Raw genomic sequence first — 22,041 nt, forward strand, 5'->3', positions numbered from 1 at the left:
CTGCGCAGTCTCCAAACAAAATAACCACCCAAAGCAAGAGAGAGCAACCTTGTCTTAAAATCAGTTACTTTCAAAGTTCTGTTTTAGTTCCGTGTTTGTGCGAAACACTTGTTATAGGTGAGATAAAGTAGGAGTTGTTGTGACATGCAACATACAACGACGCCTGCTGTGCCATTTTTAGATCTGGCGCCAATTATAAGGAAGATGTCGTCTTTATTGCCCGTTTGCATTTTCCCGCATTTTATTTAAGGGAGTTTTTTTTATTTACGTTGCTTTGGCGTTTTAAAGAAGATGGCTCATCACAAGGGCAAAGGCCATGTTTGGATAGAAATGTGTGCATAACTGTGCTATAGTCCTAAAAAAGTTTTCAGATTACCAATTAACTAAATAAGGCGTAGCACAAAAGGACATGAAGTTACAGGTTGAGTTGAATTATATTTTTCTACGTATATATCAACACATGTATATTTTCTGTGCAAGTTAATAGACTATGCATATTTCAGAAGAAAAAAGCTTTAAAAATTGTACTTTAATCACCATTACAACCGGACCCATACATTTGATATGTGTGTGTGCGCACGCGCGCACGCGTGTGTATAATCAAACATTTGAGATGTAAATGATTAACAAAATCATTTAACATTTCTCCCGAAACGTCCACAAAAAATCACATTCATCTAAAAATATGACCATTTTAATATTTTGTAAATATAAATATACGAATATAGGTTTCTCTGTTACCATCGGTATTTTGTGTAAAATAATCTTTTGACTAATGATAACAGGCAACGAAAGGGTTACGATTAGTTTAAGAGAAATTCAGACTTTCTGACGTTAGATTCCAGATGCAAGAGCAGCATACAAATCTCAACCGAGCATGAAAACTCCCAGCGCCGTACACAATACAATCGAATTGGATACACAGCCCCCGGGAAGCATGATGATGAGCACGAGAGAGAAGGTTACTGAACAGGAGTGGTGTCAATCATCGAGCAATCCCCTCCCACTTCGCTGGGGTAGGGTGATCGGGGAGCAAACCCATCCCGGACAGCTCTGGCTGCCTAAACAGAATACGTAGGAGGAGGAGAGGGCTCGGACATGGCGAGAAACAGCACTGGCCCGTCTGATAGAGATCGGTAATTTTTTATTTAAAAAACCCGAGAGGCCTTAGAAAAAAAGCAAACGACAAAACCCATCCCTGGCACAAAAATATTAAATAGATCAATGGACTGAATGAAGACTGCCTACAACGCCTATCGATGCCTGGCCAAGGATTTGGATGCTTACGCCATGAATCCAGAGATGACAATGGACAGCATTGGCAATCTGCATGGTGGAATAAGCGTAAACCATGACCAGGATTTGATGAACAGTCACAGTCCCCACCACAATCGGAACACAGGGGCTTCTTTGCGGATACATCAGGATTTGGCTGCGGCATCATCGCGTTCCGCTATGGTGTCCAGTATGGCTACAATTCTGGATGGGGCTGGAGAGTACCGTCCGGAATTGTCCCTCCCGCTCCACCACGCAATGAGCATGCCGTGCGACACATCCCCACCTGGGATGGGCATGAGCGGCACTTACACCACGTTGACGCCACTCCAACCCTTACCCCCAATTTCTACAGTTTCGGACAAATTTCATCCACATCACCATCACCACCACCAGCGTCTCTCTGGGAACGTAAGCGGGAGTTTTACGCTGATGCGGGATGAAAGGGGTTTACCAGCAATGAACAACCTCTACAGCCCCTACCATAAGGACATGACCGGGATGGGTCAGAGTTTATCCCCCCTGGCCAGCAGCCCCCTCGGCAATGGCTTGGGCTCCATCCACAACACGCAGCAAAGCCTCCACAACTACAGCACGCATGGGCATGACAAAATGCTGAGCTCCAACTTTGATGCCCACACTGCCATGCTGGCCAGAGGGGATCAACACCTTTCTCGAGGCCTCGGTGGCCCAACGGCAGGTATGATGCCGCATTTAAACGGGATGCACCACACCGGGCATCCGGGCCACCCTCAATCCCACGGGCCTGTGTTGGGTTCCAGCCGGGACAGACCGCCCTCCTCCTCGGGAACGCAGAGTGCCAACTCGGGGCACCTCGAAGAGATCAACACCAAAGAGGTGGCACAAAGGATCACGGCCGAACTGAAGCGCTACAGCATCCCGCAGGCGATCTTCGCCCAGCGGGTTCTGTGCCGCTCACAGGGCACCCTTTCCGACCTCCTAAGGAACCCCAAACCCTGGAGTAAACTTAAATCGGGAAGGGAGACATTTAGGAGAATGTGGAAGTGGCTACAAGAACCCGAGTTCCAGAGGATGTCGGCCCTACGGCTTGCAGGTAAGACAAGGTATCTTGATGAAAACTCTGTTTATAGAATTGCTTGCATTCTTGCTGCCTTCCAACACTAAAACAGAGTTCACGATTTTCATGGAGTTACACTGATTATATAAACGCGTTCTGAATCACACCATTATTGATGTTCAATTGCTAACAATCAATAATAATGGCACGTCCGTTTTTTCTTAACCTTCTTATAAAATCCGTTTCTTTAAAATAGATTGTTTTTTCTTAGTGCATTGAGATACATACATTTTTACTTGAGTAAAACGACCCTTTGTCATAAACCTGAAAAGAACTCTCTTTTAGTTAAAAGGTGTAAAAAAACAGAAATATATGTTTTCATGTGCAGGTGTATTTGTTACTGTTCTGAGCTGAGATTGTCTAGCCCTGCAATTATTAAACAAAAATATCTAATTCTACCGTCTTGAAGGAACTTACCTTAATGTGCATTGTAGGTGTTGTTCTGAAACACCGTGTGCTATCTAGTAAAGTGTTGTCTATCATTGTTTTATGAATGTGAAAATGTTGTTATTGTTATTATTTTGCGTTTTACTTTGTGGCTATAGTGTATATTTGTTGTTTGTCTGATTACCATGGCGTGAACGGATGTTTCTGAAAAGTTTAAAAACAAAATATGTATGAACGACACCATTCGTCTTTGCATTAACGATGCATTGTACAGTGAGTGTACGAGGGAGAGACAGAAAAATATTTTTCCGTTGGCTTGGTTGTACCTGTTCGTATACTCAATGCAAGTCAGTAATGAGAAAAAGTGTGTAGGCTACTCATAGTAAGGTTGTTGCCCCCTCTAGCGATGAAAAATGTAACCCATAGAATCCTCTTCTTTTGTTCTTCTCAAGAAAACAGGGGTTAAGTTAATTGTACACCACTTTTTTTTTTTTTAAACCGATTGATCGTCTATTTAAAGACAAGAGCAAACAGTGTTTCGACGTGAACGTTTTATTGGCAATCAAGATTCAACATTAAAGCAACAAAGCAAGAAAAATACATTTAATACACAGTCATGCTAAATAATATTTACAAAAATAACCAAAAAATATCACATATATATTCATAATAAATAAATCGTAGCAATATTCTATCAAAAAATAAGGGCTAATATTATTACGACACATTTTTCTTTGTTTTGACTTTTTGTACACATAAGACTACGCAGTAATACGTGAGATACATCTAGTTGGTACGTAATAGTAAAATGACAAACTATCCATGGTGAGATTATGCGTGACTGAACGTAAATACGCGCGCTTATTGGCTATCTATGGGTTCACGCTCTTAAAATGAAAAAATAAAAAAATAAAAATAAAAAAGCGACAAAGGTGACAACTGAATGTAGCTGTTAGGCCTTGATTGTATGCAGCATTGGACATGCAAACTGCCATATGCATTCAGTTATTATTACATTTATTAAAAATAAAAAAATAACAATTTTGAGCGCAGTGTTTAGAAATGTTCCTCTTATAATACCGATTTAAATAATGGTATAATTGTATGTAGCTAACAAAAAATAAGGTGTGTATATAGGCCTACAACAGAGAAATTGCATGACATATTTAGCACCAAAACATGCTAATATATGGACATAGCGTAGGATGTGTAGGATATATTATTGTAATATTTGAAGACGTCGGAGCTTTTCCCGCAGTTATTTCAGCGCGCAGATGGTAGTATAGCCTTCTCCGAGGAAAGGGGAGGGGGGTGGGGGGTATTATGTGATCGGCGAGGCTGGGGAATTGAAACGAAGAGCAGGAGCTGCAGCGGCTCAATGAATTATTGATAGAAATCTCTGCATGACCCAGAGCCGGAGCGCCAAACGTCACCTTGTCTCGGGTTAACCAGGCAAAATGTGAAGCTAAGCGCGAGGCCTCTGTCAGTCCTTACACAATTATACAAAACGAATAATTTATAACCTCAATTTAATGTAAATCGGTGCTCTCTACAATAAACCTTTGATCATCCCAATATCGTGAACCCACGTGAATTAGCAGGATCATTCAAAATAAATATCAGAAATATGGAATATAACCAATGACAATGATGGTCTTCAGAAATATAAGCTTGGTTTGGCCTAATAATGAGTACATCTCATGTATTAGCCAATGAACGAACGCAAACATTTGGAAAAATAATGCTGGCATTTTCAGATAACAAAAAGGGTCAATTCGCCGGGAGTGGATGGTCCTGCCCTCGCAGTATTAATGTTGTCAAATCAAAGGTGACACTTGGCTCAAGCTTATTCCACGAGCATACAAGCAATCAGATTGGGTAACATCTTGGGACGGCCACAAAACCGAAAAGGTTTGGTCTTACTCAAAATAACTCAAACCCTGCTCACGGTTTGCAGACACAATATGGTCGAGTATGAGTAAAAATGGACATTACAATTCAGAACACAATACGTCTAGCAAATTTACTGAGATAAAAATAATTTAGCCAAAAATGGTTTACCTTGAAATTTCAGACGCAGTTGGGCTATGGTTAAAATTAAAATTGTCATTCTTTGGATGCTATTCAGACAATATGAGAAATGGGTAGGGTTTAACCTTTCAGACAAAATTTATACCACATATTCAGAAAATTATTCAAATCATAAAAGTAGCTAATTTAAGGAGCTAGGGAAATTAACACCGTGCATTCCTTTGAATCTAAAACGGAAGCCAAATAATATTAGCTTTGATTGAATCGTCCCATCGCTCCCCTTTAGCGCCTTTAATCGTGCAGTCACTGCAATTAATTTTCGCAAGGTATATATTTTTTTTCCAATTTACATGGACGGACGAGTAGCTACAAACTATTCTGCATTTAACATTAGATTGCTCGGCAACAAAGTGGAGGCGATGTGCTCTTGTTACCGATTACAATTACTTAGCGAACAACGTGGAAGAGTGACCTAAACTGAACTACTGATATGCAAAGACATTTAAAGTTGAATTATTTGTTATGGTATTTCATTAGACACGATTAGCGACATGGGCTTCTTCTGAGAGGCATATATTGTAATGTTTCTGTGTGATAAAAACAATAATATTGCACAATCCAAATAAATAACTCTCGCTTTCGGAACCCTGCCTAATCACATCCAACTCCGCCTTTCCACCCATACGCAGAATTCCAGAAGGTATTGAAGGCAGTGAGAAATCTTCACACAAGAAACAAGATCCCAAGAAAAAAAAAACCTGTCGTTTATTTTTATTCCTGTCTTTCAGTCCTGTGGTTATGTCACTTTCTAAAACAAATATGTGTAGCTCCATGGGTGTGGATCGATGCGGATAATCTCTTGAAGATTAAAAGGGCATTAATGCTGGCAACAATAACATAAACGTGTGGACCCAGTTCTCATTGATCTGGAACCTGATCCTGGTTTCTTCCAGGAAAGCCGATGATGGAAATATGTTCCCAGCAGTGGACTGAGCTGCAGCTCTCGTGTAGACCTGTTCTAAGGCACCTCCTATAATACTTACGACAGCACTGAATAACGAGTGGGAGACTGTATATATCTGTGCAATACTCGTACAGTATTAACATTCCTCTTGTTACAGAATGAAAATGACAATAGATGCTGTTAATAATCTAGATCGGTACAAGCACTGCAGCGCTGATAACTACTTTGGTACTGCTGGGTAGTACCTGCTTTTACTAGCGGTAGCTAATGAACTTAATATGAATCACTTGAACAATGTTAGCCTACTAGGTCAGAGCTAAATGAAACACTGCAAGTCTCAGAGAGTAACATGGAAAGTAGTTTGAATCCACAAGAGTCATCGTATTGGCTAACAGCACATGTGATTGACACAGAACTAAGCGTGACTAGAAACAGTGGCTCGGAATAGCTTAGGATAGTCCATTTATTCCTCATGAATTTTTGAGCCGCACAAGTAGAATGTTGTCTGAACAGGACAGTCACAATATAGTAAAAGGAAAATCCATTAATTGCTGAGCTAAATTCTCTGGTCTGCCTTTTGTTCGGGGCAAATTGCTTTTGGCAAAGGGATTTAAAATGTAGCTTGTGAGGCAGCACTTCTGCATGCCATAATTAATGCAAGTTGGCGAGATTTTCATAAGCCATATGGGGTAAGGGGTATACAGTACATTTAAAAATTCCTAAGTACTTTCAAAATATTATGACTATCCTTTGCCAAAAGTTAAATGGACCACTGAGACCACATTGTTTCCTAGACTATGTAGAAAGCACATCTGCTGCCATATTATACAGTGTTTAGCTTAAAGGGACTACGTATAGCTCTAAAGAAAATAGTATCGCAATTTAAGATGTGTAAGTGCACATATTTTTTGGGGGTCTGTCTAGGTAAGGATTGCCATTTTGGATCATAAGCCTTTTTTCTTATCCATATCTGCGATGTGAAAACTGTTACTTTTGTTGCAGTGGTCAGAAAGTGAATGTACTGTCAATGATTTCTGTGATTATCTTATGGAATAAGTCCACTATTTTGGGTTTATGATTAGATGATACATATCTGTTAGTTGTTTTTTTTTTGTAGATTACAAAGAACCAGAGAGAGATTTGATGGCATGATTCAATCTGATTTGGCAGTTTAGATTAGCAGGTATCATATGTTTTCGCATATCTCCTAAGCTTCCTGTTGACATTTGCGTCCTGACCAAGCAGCATGAGATATGGAAAATGGCCTTTTCTTCAAGACAAAGTATTGGCCACATGATAGTCTGGCTTGCTTGGCCAAACATTGCCAGACATTGCGATATCTTACAATACTGTTTTGGTCAACAGTAGCTGAGTAAAGTGCAAAGTTTGGTTCCTTTATCCCCACATCTGCTCCCTTGTTTACTGTTCAAGCTCTATCAGTCAGTTGCTGACTGGGCTGTGGCTGTGAACTAAAAACATGTAGGTCTAAAAAGATTCCAGGGCACAAGGTTTTTGTTATAGGGGTGAAGTGAGTGTTTAGAACATCATTACAAAACAGACCAGACTCAGACCTCACTCCTCCACAGATTTGGACTTGCATTATTGCTATATTTACTTAATTGGATTCAATGAAGACTAATGCAGTGAAATCAATATAGCAAGGAGGTATAGGACAAAGACTACCCATCCAGACCACTTTATTTAAAGTTATCACCAGAAAACACTTACCCTAAGTGATGACCATTCTTGTTATTTGTGTACAGTGTTGATGCTGTCCCTATATAACCTGGTTGTCAGGTTTGGGGATCTTGATTATCTTGTAATTTTCTATTTCCCAAACCAAATCAAGACATTCACCTAGGTGTTTATAGACAAATTATTTATAATCACTAATGTCTTACATTGCTCTGCAATTCAGAAAAAATAAAACTCACAGGTAAATTAAACTATTGGAACAAGATTATAACTGTTTTCGTAAGTTTAATTTATCAATGATAGCCTCAAATGCCATGGTGGCAACATAATAAATTCAACATTAGAACAGAAATATTTTCATTTATATTCTCAGACTTGACATCTTCTCTGATATTTGATTTGCCATGATTTCATAGCATTATTTCTCTTAATTTCAGTAACTGCCCAACTCATAATATTGTGCATATAAAATAAATAACTGTTGCTGAAGGTTAATGACAAAATACTTTGCAGTTAGATTGACTATGAATCATGACAATACAAATATTGTTATTATCATAAAATTCATTCTTTGTGTAATACACTCAATCACAGAATACATGAGGAAAGCAGACAATGAAGATATTTATCAAAGATGATTTTGTGATTATATTGCAAAAATACAATTGCTGGTATTATAAGCACACCTGCAGCTTTGACATAGTGATGCTTAATTTTTAAATTCATAATAAGGTGTTTATGTAATCCTTTATTCACTGGACTTGATTGGTTTGGTTCCTGTTGTTGCCGTTAGGCTCTGTTATATATATCATTTTTCCTCCCCTGCTCCTGAAGTGTCTTAAGTATGTAGGTGTCTTTTCCACTCCTCCTGTGCTGATTAGGAACCATCCACACCTGTGCTAATTGAGAAAACACCTACACCTGTGGTAATTGGGATCCAGCCTCACTTGGTCTTCTGAGCTGGTAAATACTTCTGTCCTGAAACAGCTTGCCTCCTTGCTGCTGATTTTGGCTGTGAGGGGGAACCATGGTAGTTTTGGGTTTGCTGAGTGCTGGTTTTCTTGCTTTAGTGGCCTTTCTCTGTTTTCGGGTTTGTTTTAGTTTGTTGTGTTTTAGCTGAATGTAGGCAGGTTGGGAATAATTCAGGTCCGCCTTCCCATTGTGGGGAGGCCTGAACTTCCCGCTTTTTATTCTTTTCAACTGCTGTTAGGCCACATCTGCAAGTTTTCCTTTTTGGGTGATTGTTATTTTTATTTAAAAAAAAAAAAAAAAATTCTTGGACCAGTTTTTAATATTTTGACTTCAAGCTGATCTTCAGTTTGTTTCTGTAGCATTTGTGTTGTGGTCATTGCTGCCGTCTCCTTATTGTAACTTGGAGATTTTTGGGCCATAACATTAGTTTTGTGTTTATAAATCAAGCTACTAGGCTACTAAGTTGATGGGTGAGGAAATTCAGAAAAGTTTGAGTCCATGTATTTTTAACGTTCCCTCAACAAAAACTAGATCTCATGTCCATGATATCTAACTAATGGGTGCAGAACATTCAAACTTTTTCTGTATTCCAATTATGGTTAGTACTTGCTACCAATCCAATATTTGTGAAAGTAAAAGCCGAAATCTTTATTTGACCATTCTATACCCTCCGAAATGAGATCTGAGTATTTCCCCCATCAGCAAAGTGACATCATTGAGTCAATGAGTACTTTGATTGGCCTTGTCTCAACAGTCAGTCTGGCAACATACCTTTGGAACACTGATGTCATCACCACTGGGGCTGATATGAAACTGTGTAATTCCTGATAGGCTGTCATTCAGTATGGCTGTCTGTTTGGTTTGAGAGGACACTTGGTTTTTTTTAGTCAAACAAATGCCCTCCCTGTCTGAGTTCTAGCTGAATAACATGATAATACTGTAACAAATTTAAAATCTTAGATAACATGATTGCAAGTATTTAAATCATTCAATTTATTGTCCTTATCCTATGACTTTTGGGATGCCTACAGTATGTTAAGCAAAAAAAACTATCACAAACCTCAATCCCTACTTCACCCTACATTAACACAGTACAGAATGTGTTTTACTAATGGTACCCATGGACATTTCTAATTTCAAAAAATTCCCAAATTTCTTGGTTCAGGTTCTTACTTTGATTCTTGCTTGTATTTGCATGAAGAAATTTATGCCAAAGGCAAATTGCCACAGGGAGTAGTTGTATGGCAACATGTTTAGCCCTCTGCACAAAATAGTATAAGCAGTATTTTAAACTTTATCACCCGTTTTAAATTCATTTGAAATGCTATTTAGTTGATAAGGCACACGTTTACACTGAAATATTTGCAGCTATGGCGTCTATGTAGAATTTGTGCTTTTCACATTGTATCACAGGAGCTTTAGAAATGCATCATTTAATGGTACTAATGTATGCAAACTCAGTCAGTGTAGAGTTCAGTTGGAATTCTGTCCTGTGCCACAGGCGCATGCTATTTAACCTGCAAATATTTGGATCACTTGGAGTTCTGCCGCAAGAGGACAGGTTACAAAAACAAACTCCGTTTGTTGCATGTCTGTCTTTGCTCTCTGGTGTGTGGTGCCCTTCAGTTATGTGAAACATACAGGATGGGGAATAAGCAATCTAACAGGCTAATATGATGACAGTGCAAGGACTTATTTTAACAAAATGTGCATGTCAGTGGCAGTGGGAAGACGCAGGTTAACGAACTAGGGTAGTTTCAGAACCGCCATCCAGAAAAAAGGCCCATGTTCCTCCCTAATCGGTCTAAAATGAGTGAAGCAATGCGTACAGGTGCTCTTCTGTCATTAAGCCTGAAGTCTACAACACAGTCTTTCCTGTGTTTCACTGCAGTAATGTTTAGGAAGGCAAGCACTGAAACATAATGTTGGGGGGAGGGGCTGGCTGTCTGTCTGTGCATTAACCCAAGTAGGGCCTTCATCGAACAGGCGTCCTCTCTGCTGCCTCCATTCAGATGAGACTTTTTAAATTTTTAATTGAAAAGCTCAGACCTCAAGAGGAGGCCCAGAAGTTTTTCATTACCTCATTTTCTTCATCTGACCCGCAATGATATGGCCCTGGAGGGAGAGTAGGTGGCACTCCTGATCGAACCTGCTTTTGGTTACTCCTGGCATCTGTCCCATGGGGTCTCCCAATCATCAATAATGCTAACAGAATCACAGGCTGGTTGGACGGACTGTTCACAGATGCCATGTGTTTATCTTATCTCCCAAATTTAACAACACCCCTTTTAGAAATGCAGGTCTGCCGTTCTTACCAGTTTTTATTTCGAATCATGCCTCAATTACTGGGGCATAGTTACTCTTGCAGAGTCCAGATTCAGTATGATCACAATGGCCTTAGTCTTTATTTTAGTAATGAATCTGTGCCATTTTTTATTCTTATTGATTCTTAATCTTTTTTTAAATACATTTTAGTAACTGTGGCACTCCAAATGATAATCATCCACAAATAAACATTCAAGTACACAAATATATAGCGATTAAAAGGAAACCTGGCTGATTACTGGAAAGCTGTATATGAGCAGAGGTGGAGTGCCACATAACCATGGACTGGTTGCATGACACTCCACAGGCCAGTTATATGTATTTGATATTATGATGTGAATATTTTCTGTGGCTTTTTTTTTTTTTGCGATGATTCGTAGGGAAAAAATTAATTGTATTACATCATTCCATTGCACATTATTGAAATTTTGAATTTCTCATACGGAATTGATTTGTTTAAGAATAAATTGTTTTTGATTTCCCTAGAATTTATTTAAAGGAATTGTGAATCTGTCATCTTTAGTTTCCTTTATCGTCCACATACCCTAACGGAAGTACCTTGCAAATATCCTGATAGGTCAGCGTTACTATGATTTCTGAAATAAGCAAGAATTCAAATCTACACTTGCTTTGTGAATTCTGGGGCGTTTTTGTCATTCGTTTTGTAATGGTAAATGGACTGCATTTATATAATAACAGTAACTAACAAGCTACAGTCCAGGACACCACAGTATGAATTCATGCAGAATTAGGGGTCAAGTTTAATTTTAAATCTAATTGAATTAGGTTTAGCTCATTTAAGATCTTTTAAGTTACACTCAGTTTATCGACAAAGAGTTTTATTGCTAAACCGTATAACTGCTCTAAACTATAATAGGCTTAACCTCGACTCCCAGTTTAATTAAGTTAGACGATCACTGAAATTCACTCGCCAAACTATTTTTCAGAACGCAAAGCGTAGCGCTTGAATTTAATTGTGCAAAAGTAAAGGATAGCTATAGATCCAGGATAACATTTTCTACTGAATTCGGTCCTATGGTGAGATTTTACATACTTCGTGGAGCTATGTTGTGACCTGGGTATATTAGGCTAATCGTTAGAAAAATACCTTTTTTCCCAGCACGAGGCTCCATCTACCCTGATTGCGTTGGTTAGTACTTGCACTGCGCTGTCTGGGGTACTGAAAAAGGGTATACATACATGAAACGTGTTTCACCTTACGGTCGATTATAACTCAACATTTTCCTTAATTAGGCTACAGTGATCATCGACCTCACAAAATATCATTAACATTTGACAGATGTAAACACAAACCGCATTGCATTCACTAAAGTGTGTTATATGATTCCAAGCCATGTCCATGTAATTTGCGCTGACCCGGAATGTATGAACCTCTTAACAATTTAAAATTTGTTCATAAGGCATGTCTCATTATTCGGGATTTAAATAACTTAATTTTTTTTTCAATCAATGTCCTTTTGTTCATGAGCTATTGTTTTGCTTTTCAAAGTTGTATATATTATTTATGCTTCAACCTGTATTTGTTTCTACTTAAACCATCAATAGAATTCGCCAACTGTTTGTAGTTAGTTATAGAACTATAAAAATACAATTAGTTCAACCTTTTTCTTGAATACTTTGGCTACAATATATAAAAATAAGTTAAATCACTCCGAGATTTACTATGAGATAAATGTGACCAAACTGAATGCACTGCGGCACGAGGTGTTTATTCCACAATACCATGCGCACATTCTCGGCTCTGTGGTGTTAGAGAAGCAGAAGACATTGATTTACATTTGTCAGAGAAGAAAGATAAACCATAGGCAAGAGGAGCTGTTACCCGTTTGATATAAGGCCAGGGAAACCTACGGTATTGATCCAATTGATTTAACCTTACCCTTTAAAAATCCAGTTAACTCCCCTTTCAAACCCTGAAAACAGTAGACGCAAAGACCAATTTGAATATTATAATTGTGTTTTTGATCATTCTGTAAATGCGTGATGGGGTACAACGCCGTGATTAAATCGCTGCACTGTGAATTTCCATTGACTGAGAAGACGGCCCCTCCCATATACAGTGCCTCCCATATACAGTTGCTGCGTGTCTGCAGCTCCCAGACAGAGGCGAGTGCAGTGGCACCTTTTTCAGTCGCAAAATGGCCGCAGTAAGCAGAATGCAACACGATGAAAGCACATTTCATAGAACAGTAATTCGAATTCCAAATTTACGAGGGTGCTTTGTTTAGAGAAAAGGGCGAGATCTTTTGTTTTTTATTATTTGATTATAATAAAAACATTGTATCTTTAGACTGTAGCCTATATTTAAAATTATTCATCAAAAACTGTATAAAAGTGAAACTATTTTCAAAATGGTCGTGGGTGTTTTGTGGGAGTAGACTACACTTTTTCAGTAACAGACAGTTAAATGTTAGTAGTAACGAAATTGAAATTAGTCACGTGTAAAAGCAGTGTTTCTTGTTTAGTGTTGATTTCGAACGGTAAACCCAGTTCTGCGCGCCTCATTGGTTGTTTTTTTTTCGCAATCAAAGGATTACACGGCGCTGAGAACAGTTACGGGCCTGTTTTATATAAAGGCTTAGAACTGTATGTTTGTGGTTTTGCATTTTCTTCCGAGCAATGTGGGACGTTCATTCCATAGCCTACCATAAACCTCAATTGTGTAACACTAGTAGGATACACTCCTTAATGTTTAGCATTATTATTTAATTTCTAAACTATTAGGTTTCAACATTAATTTTGATCCAGTGGTTATAATTAACTACACATGGACGTGACAGTTTTTTTCAGCCAGGGTATATTGTAAACGAATTTTACAATCGTTCAATGTGTGGACCAAACTTATTTGCAACCAATGTACTGTGCATTCACCACTGAAATACGTCTCCATACGAAAGGCTCAACAGTCTTTATCTCTGATATGAATGTATCAATGTAGCCTACATGGACTGTACGTTAAGAATTTTAATGACCAAGAAGAGGAAAGAACCCTTTTCAGTATGAAATTAAAGCCGTTGTTGAGGAATGTATTCCCGATCGATGAAACGCCTGCGTCAGAAGTGCCATTCATGGTATTTGCTTTTACTTGTCATTGTACAAAAATAATGCCAGAACGCGTCCTTGATGTTTTCACTGAGCTATTTCTGCAGGAAGGCGCTTTTCTTGAATTTAGAGTAAGACGGTCTTACGGAGTTCTTTTAAATGATTCATTCAGAACGAGTGAGAATAATGTTGTGCGAAGCTGTTATTAATAGGAGAGAGGGTCCCACCTGCCAAAGCTCTCAGTTTCCATAGTACTGTATCATTATTTCAGAACATAAAGGAAGCTGCATTGTATTCGTTAGTCGTTAATGATTTCTCCTATTACAAACGAATACTGCAGGGCGTTTACATGGGTTATTGCTGATCAAATGCACATAATTCCTTGAGCCGTGTTTTAACTGCTACAGTACGTTTTACTTGGAACATAAAACACAAATCTACCTAAGCAGTTTTTCCTCGCCACCGTTGCCCTACAAGCTTGCTCTTGTTGGGGTTTAGGCTAGGGTTTCCTGGGAATCGTGTTATGACAAATGTTTATAAAATGCACTATGCAAATAAATGTTGCTTTATGTATACGTTTCGGTACCATGGAACTGCAGTAGTGTGGGGAAAATACAACTATTAGTGCAATATGAGTTAATCTCAGTGACAACTCTTCTGAAACATATCAGTACCTGAACGCACCTCATTCAAATGATTGTGACACTGTTCCATTATTTAGAGACAGAGGCATATGCAACGTGTTTTAAAAGTAGGGCTGAATCATTTGTTTCCTTGATTTTCTGGCCCTCGAGAAACGTGGAAGCTGAGCGTACACGGTAACAGTGTTAAATGAATCAACTCTTACAGAGTTTATGTTCCCTATTGGACTCATGTACTCTGAGTTGAATTAACACTAGACATTTTATTGTGTAGCGACTTTTATCTGGTTATAGCCTTCATTGGAATCAATAAACTTTGTTTACAAAGCTGTACGCAAATCACTTCCACTCCCTGTATTCCAGTTCACAACAGGTAGACTGTTTTTTGCTCTGGCCTTAATATAAATTTCTGGAAGCACACACGCATCTCAGTTATAGACAAGCATTGATTTTACAAAACAAATTTCCCTCTCCATCAAACCATAGCTTCACGCTAACATATGTATCATTCATATTTAAGTGTTCTTTTGCGGTTTAAATATTTTTAAATCTTGATGAGCCATTAATGCTTTAATTTACTAATTCTAAAAAGATACGTATAAACAAGATGCTTGGTTTCTGAGGGAAGTGCTTTATCAAGTTTGGGCATTTTGATTCGTCAACACCAGTAATGTTAAGAATCTGTCATTAAAATTAGTGAAATTTCAACTGCGATCATAATGTCATGTACGAAACGACACAAAGCACAACTCGTCTTGAAATGAAAGGCCCAATGAACAAATACAAGAATTTAAAATAGAAATGCATTGCTCCTTATATATACAACCAAACTATTTACAACATCAGTTTTACTGGTATATTTAATAACGGATTTCGTCCTTTAAGGTGTAAGATCACACGTGTTTAGAGTGTTCTTAACTGAACATTCTAATGCTGACGTGGCGATCACTACTGGTAATTGAAATCAATGGAGATCCAGAACACTAACTTTGAACGAATATTCCAGAAGTACTCTTCAAAGGGTTTTAATAAGTGCTAGCAATTGACGTGAAGAAGTACTTGATTCAATGATGCAATTGGGTACAACTGACATTGTTTCACCTGGGATGTGAACCCTTGACCTTTTGGGTTGAAATCACTACACCGCGTGCTGTCCAGGAGTGTCGCGGCGGCTTACTTCTTTTTAAAGTGAAAACAGAATTCTCGACAGCGCTTTTAAGTCTAATACTGCCACCCTCTGGACAAACCGTGACATTTTTTCAGTTGTTCGTTTCGCTTGTAGGCTACGGTAAAAGCACTCATCCAATATTCTCAGGTCTCATAACATAACCCGTATTACAAAATATAATTAGCGTTGTAGCTTCAACCAGCTGTTATTAATTTAAATGTTTTTAAACTTGAATGAATCAGTTGTAATGAAGATTGTGACTCCTTGTACGCATATTCTTTCATTATCGACTGCTTAGTGAAGGCATATATTCAGGACCACGAACAGCGACACCTGCGTATAGTCGTGCTGTGGATTTACCAACCATGTATGAAGCGTGCGAAAACAAGAGTAGGCCTCCTCATGAGGTATATACTATTGCAATTATTCCAGTAACTTCACGTGCTGTTCTTTGTTTTAGAAGGAGATCAGCTATATATTTTATTATATAAAATTATTTTCACAGAGCCTAGGTTCCATACTCGACGCCTTTCCATTCTGTAAAATTATTACGGATGTGTCCTATACAGGTGAGGATGGCGCAAACATCCAACAATGCATCACGGATAGGCTACGTGTTTGTTTACATGCCTTTTTTGGACAGTTCCCGCTTACATAATAGTTTTGTACACAATTGAGTACTTAACCTGATTTGTATTGATCTCAATTGGTCTCAGTTGTGCATACTTAATTCAGAGGGGTAATCAAATCAAATATCTTTCGCTGTGGAGGAGTAGGCTATCAGTCTCGGCAATAGACGCAGAGCGGAGATTTTAGATTTCAGCGTGGATAAATCTTATTGTCTATTGTGCGAATTATAATTATGTTTGAGGCCAATTCACGCGCTTCTTATTCCAGTTTTTTATTTTTATTTTTTATTAATGGCCTTACTTTCAAGATTCACATTAAACAAACCTCATACCTGAAATGCTGTCATTGTTTATTCTGTTCCAAATTGATACTCATTATTACATTGCTTGTGTAGTCAGCATCTGTGGTCCCCAAACGACAGGTAACTAAAAGGTGCTAGTTGCACACATCAGCGCCGACTCAGGGGATTCCAAAAGTCCACAACATTATGGCCAAACAGGTACTTTGTCCCTCATGAAGGAGCTATGGTTGTCGGTGAGCAATGCCTTTGTTCCGTGAAATCCTTACACATGTGAATGAGCAGAGCCATGGGTGGATGAGTGTGGATGGCTGGATCAGTGGACGGGTGGATCAGTCTCTCTGGGTATCACTGAAATTCAGTCCGCTAATGCTCGTGACTGCTTTGCTTGCTGTCTGGTCTCAGTACCTTTTGAAATATGAAAAGGCTATCAAATGTGCATGGAGGATTATTCTGGTAGTTACTCCAGAGTAACTTTTTAAACTACTGGAGTTTTGGAAGGAGGAGGCCTGCAGTGGTTTGGCAAAGTTAAAAGCTGTATTTCGATTAAAAATGCATAACCACCAGAGTTGCTGGAGCTGTCATTTGATCGAAGCTTACAGCCACCAAAGTTAGTCTTTAAATGAAGTCATACCCACTGCAGATAGCAGCTGTCTATGGATTAAAGCTGAGTCATCAAAGTTAATAACTGACATTTGCTTAATCCAAGTGTCCAGATATTAGAAGTATTGTTATATTACAGAATAAGCCGAATTTCAATAAACATAAGTTTTAAATTTGAGATTTGAAATTGAAATAGATTTTTCTTTATTTCTTGACAAAATGATGCATGCAACAGCATAGTACAGTATTTTGTGCTAAATTAAAATAATGAATTTTTGCTTAATGTCTTATGGACAAAGTTCAGCTTGTTATTTTGTTGAAAATGGGAAATGTGCTGTTTTTGCCTGGCCTGGCCGTGTCGAAGTGTCCTTGAGCAAGACACCTAACCCCTAACTGCTCTGGCGAATGAGAGGCATCAATTGTAAAGCGCTTTGGATAAAAGCGCTATATAAATGCAGTCCATTTAGTAATAGTATTTGTGCATTTCCATTGACTGGACTATTTGTACCATTTTGTCCTGTGAAACTGGTTCTAGCCCCATCATGGCTGTTAATAGTTAATACGTAATTCTGGAAAACAGCTATTCCTTCAAATTAGCCATAGCATCCAGATTTAGCTCAAATTTAGAATTTACTACTGCCAATACTTCTACTACAACCACAATTTATAGTTAAGACTCAATATTGCGATATTGATTTTCATTGATGTTTAAGTGCTCGGAAAGGTTCCTCTCTGATTATAAGCATATTTTTGGCCTAAATATTGATTTGGTGATCCTCAAAAATGTTTCAGCTGAAAATGGTCAGAAATGTCACTGCATTCAAAGAGTTGAGTGCAGTGTTGTTGCCAAGAGATTTTGGAACAGGATTTAGCGTGCTTGCAGTTTACTAATGGGACAAATAAATACATGGAATGCAAATGGGACACATACGCTAATGGAAGAAAATGGAAAAAATATGCATTATACACACAACATGCACAAAAGTGTCACTCTCTCGACTGAATTCAGTTTAGTTTCTATACAACATTGCACATTTGTCAGCTTAAAAAAAAAAACTGTTTCTGGAAGAGAAAGTAATCCAAAAGGTATCCCAATTTTATTTACGAAAAGTAGCTCCTCTACGCAGGTAAATGCTGTAACAACACAAATGTACTGGAGTAGCCTACTTTTTTAGGCCCTTGTTATAAAAAATAAAAAAAAAACACCATGTCACTCTTAGAATACAGCAAGACAGACAAAATGTTTTGATTAATTTAACAGTAGAAAGCCTCTTGATTACTTCAGTTGACAATGTGTGTAAATTTGTCTGCTCAAAACTTGTATACATTGGGGTACAATGCAAATAAAAAAGCAATCTATTTAGCTCAGGTGTTTGCCAAAGTTTCCCCTAGAGGCATTAGTCCTCCAACACTCAAATCAGCAGCAAATTAACTTTTTTTCAAAGGGGTCATTTTCTGACTGCTGGTTGGTTTGAGGGAATGAGTAATGGAAGGTCTCTAGAGTATGGTTTTACATGTGAGGGGGGAGGGGACGGGGCAGGTGTGATGATGCTTACTGAAGAAACTCTATTGATTAAGTATGTCTGTGACAGAACAGGCTGTAACAGTGTCATCGTGTGGGAACAAAAGACACGAGGGAAAAGGTGTTTGGTTGTAAATCACATATGGCAACACACACTCCTCCTGTGGCCATTGTGGCTATCCCAGAAATCCAGAGCCGGTGACTTAGTGTCAGTGACTTAGAGACTGATTTGTTTACTTCATTCCATAACTTTGAATCCCAGTGTACTGTGCGTCTTCCAGTTTTATAACAATATCAGTGTACTACATGTGTCTGTCATTTTTATAACTACCTCAGTGTATTGCATGCGTCTTCCATTTTTACAACAATCTTAGTGTACTACATGTGTCTGTCATTTTAGTACAATCTCAGTGTACTATATGTGTCTGTCTTTTTTATATCATTCTGTCTCATAAGCAATTGATTGTCTTGCATTGTGAAAGACATGCAAGCAGAAAGTAAACTGGCTTTCAACCTGCTCTGGTGTGTATGATGCTAGAAGTTCCTGAATAGATAATAATCTTCAAATGTGCACAAAGATTTGTGCATACCCACAAAATCACTGTTTTTTGTCAGTTCACCAAATATGATGAATACATAATTTAGCTAAATTTACAACAAAAAAGTCTTACATTTGCTTCAATGTCATACTTTTACTTTTGGACAGCATGGTTTGAATCTGACCCATTATGTTTTGAGAGGCCTGATAAACTGAATATAAAATGTATAACATTATAATCAGTCTCTCTTTTTTCTTTTATCTCCCTCATTTACTCTGTTCATCCTCAAAAAGCATGCAAAAGAAAAGAGCAAGACCCGAGCAAGGAAAGGAGCAATACACCAAAGAAATCCCGCCTGGTCTTTACTGACCTCCAGCGCCGCACCCTGCTCGCCATCTTCAAGGAGAACAAGCGCCCGTCCAAGGAGATGCAGCTGACCATCTCGCAGCAGCTGGGCTTGGAACTCACCACTGTTAGCAACTTCTTCATGAATGCCCGGAGGCGGAGCCTAGACAAATGGATGGATGAGGGGAGCCCAGGAGGGGCTTCCTCCGCCTCCAGCACTTGTACCAAAGCGTGATTGGGGGGGAGGGGGGGTGGGGTGGTGGGAGGGTGGGGATGGGAGGGTTGGGGTGGGGTTCTGTTAAAGAAAGAGTGGTCAGTTTGCCAGGGAAGGGCACATCACTCGATACCAACCTTTTTAAAATTTGCTTTTTTTTTGAGGGTGAAGAAAGGGAGAGGGGCTGTTTACTGGCAAAAGCAGCAAAAACACAATCAAATGCTAAAGGAGACACACAGCGATCGAGCTCTAGGGTAAAGCCACGTGCACACTGCCTGACTAACTCCAAAAGCTGTTTGGTGCACATTGCAGAAAGAGTTATACTATACTGAATAATTATAAAAATCAAATTATAAAAAATGTATGTCATGAAACAGCTTATATTTGAAAAAAATCCATGACCCTTTATATAATTTTGCGTAATTTTAATATACAAAGTTAACATGGGGCAATCAAGAAAGAGGATTTTGCATTTTTAAAACCTTTTTGGTATTTTATTATGAATGCTAAAGGGAAACATAGTTTTTATATTGCATGTGCTGCTTTTAGATGTAATCCAGATTTGCATATATTGAAATTTATTTTTCCTGAAGTAAAAACATTTAGAAATGCACCAGTATTTTAATTCAGGCCTTTTTTTGTTTAACTGTTTCAGCAGCGGTTCTCAGTGCTCAGTTCAGCTGAATTTATCAATGGAGCCATTATACTTACGAGGAAATGATTAGAATCCATCCAAGTACCAACATAATTGGAAAGTGATATTGAGTCAAAGTGTAAATGAGAGTGAATGTGTTAAATTTGACTGAACTGACACCTGAATCGATTTTAAAAATCTCTCCCCATTCTTTAAAAAAAAACTTATTTCACTGAATTCAAACTGAATTAAAACCCAGAGTCAGTTGTGCAAGTTAACTCTGAATGCATGTGACCAGGGGTGCTTCTCTGTTTAAATGTGGGTTCTCTCCAGTTTATTTACAATCATACCAAACTGGCGGAGGACTATATTAAGACAGAGAAGCACAGAACAGCTTGAGAGACGCGGGTGTCTTTCCCACACCGCAGGCAGGGAGCTCAGTCAGCAGCGCTGCACCACAGCTAGACATCTATTCCCAGTGTCAGGTACTGGCAGGTATGCAAGCACAAATCACTCAGATTTAAGTATTGCCTGTATTCAGGAACTCACCTGCACACGTATGTCCAATCTGACGGCATACGCCAACTGCTGCAAGCGCTCCCCTGTAAGACCCACGGCGGTAGTCTTTAAGTATGTGAGCACAATCTCAAAGCACATTTCCCTCGCAATAGAACTGGGACTGCCCAACACAGGGTGTTCTTCACACATTAGAAAACTCAGGATGCCATTTCTATGAAGCGGTTGAAGAACACCCATGCCCCCCCTCCCACCCACATGCACACACATTCACTGGCATAACATTTCCCTATTCGATGCTAACATGTCACACAGGAACAATTGATTCTATTTATTTGGTTAGAAAAAAATGAAATCTATCTTAGCTTTACTGAACTAATTTATTTATCAATTTAGCGAATCACTGGCCTCTGGCTTCTCATATGACTGGAAGAGTTCATGGCTGGGGTCCCCCAACTGATGTCATTAAGCCATTCTCTAATTACCTGCCATGACCTTTTACGGGCATTTTGAAAAGAAAAAAAAGGACAATCTCAATAAGCATGCCTGTCGGTTCAATCTATATAAAAGTCTCCTGATCTGTGTTGTTGTGCTGCAGGTTAGACTGGCAGGTGAATAGAAGACACTATATTGCACCATGATACTGAGGATCTATTCTCTTTCTCACTTAGCAGGAGGCAGATAATATGTAGCTGACACGATTTAACCAAAGAAATTAAACTGCATCCCTTGAATGGATTCTGAAGATAATGTTTTTTGGCCCCATCAGTCCAGTGCCCCTTTGGATCTACATTATTTCCAAATGTAATGAGCTATAACTCACCACACAACCAAAGCTAACAGGAAAGAGGTCCTTGCCAGTAAACAGCCCTTCCCAGAAACATGGATTTTCATGATATAGACGCAAGCCAAAGGCTTTAAGGACTCTTTATGGACACTTGAGACTTTTTCTATTTATTGACGAATCGAAACCAAAGAAACTTTTTTTCTGCACCTAACTGTTCTGCAACAAACTGTTATAGAGAGAATATTATAACAGTGACGACTGACGACGAGGATGAAAGACGGAGGTGGACTCTGGGGAATGGAGAGGTAGCTTTGTTCTCCCAGGTGTGTCGGA

At 38.7% G+C, this 22,041-nt stretch overlaps 1 protein-coding gene across 2 annotated transcripts; it reads left to right on the forward strand.

The window, feature by feature from the left end:
• Window positions 1–739: 739 nt before the first annotated feature.
• On the forward strand, window positions 740–19,797 carry onecut2 (one cut homeobox 2). Of its 2 annotated transcripts, none has more exons than XM_064308451.1 (2): window positions 740–2,360; window positions 19,506–19,725. In XM_064308451.1, exons 1-2 carry the CDS (start codon window positions 1,234–1,236, stop codon window positions 19,579–19,581), a joined length of 1,203 nt encoding a protein of 400 aa, XP_064164521.1. In that variant the 5' UTR covers window positions 740–1,233; the 3' UTR covers window positions 19,582–19,725. The 2 variants fall into 2 exon arrangements, with proteins under 2 accessions (XP_064164521.1, XP_064164520.1); XM_064308450.1 differs by having other exon boundaries at window positions 754–2,350; window positions 19,506–19,797.
• The last annotated feature ends 2,244 nt before the right edge of the window (window positions 19,798–22,041 follow it).

This window comes from Anguilla rostrata, chromosome 14, assembly GCF_018555375.3.
Source record: "Anguilla rostrata isolate EN2019 chromosome 14, ASM1855537v3, whole genome shotgun sequence".
NCBI lineage: Eukaryota > Metazoa > Chordata > Actinopteri > Anguilliformes > Anguillidae > Anguilla > Anguilla rostrata.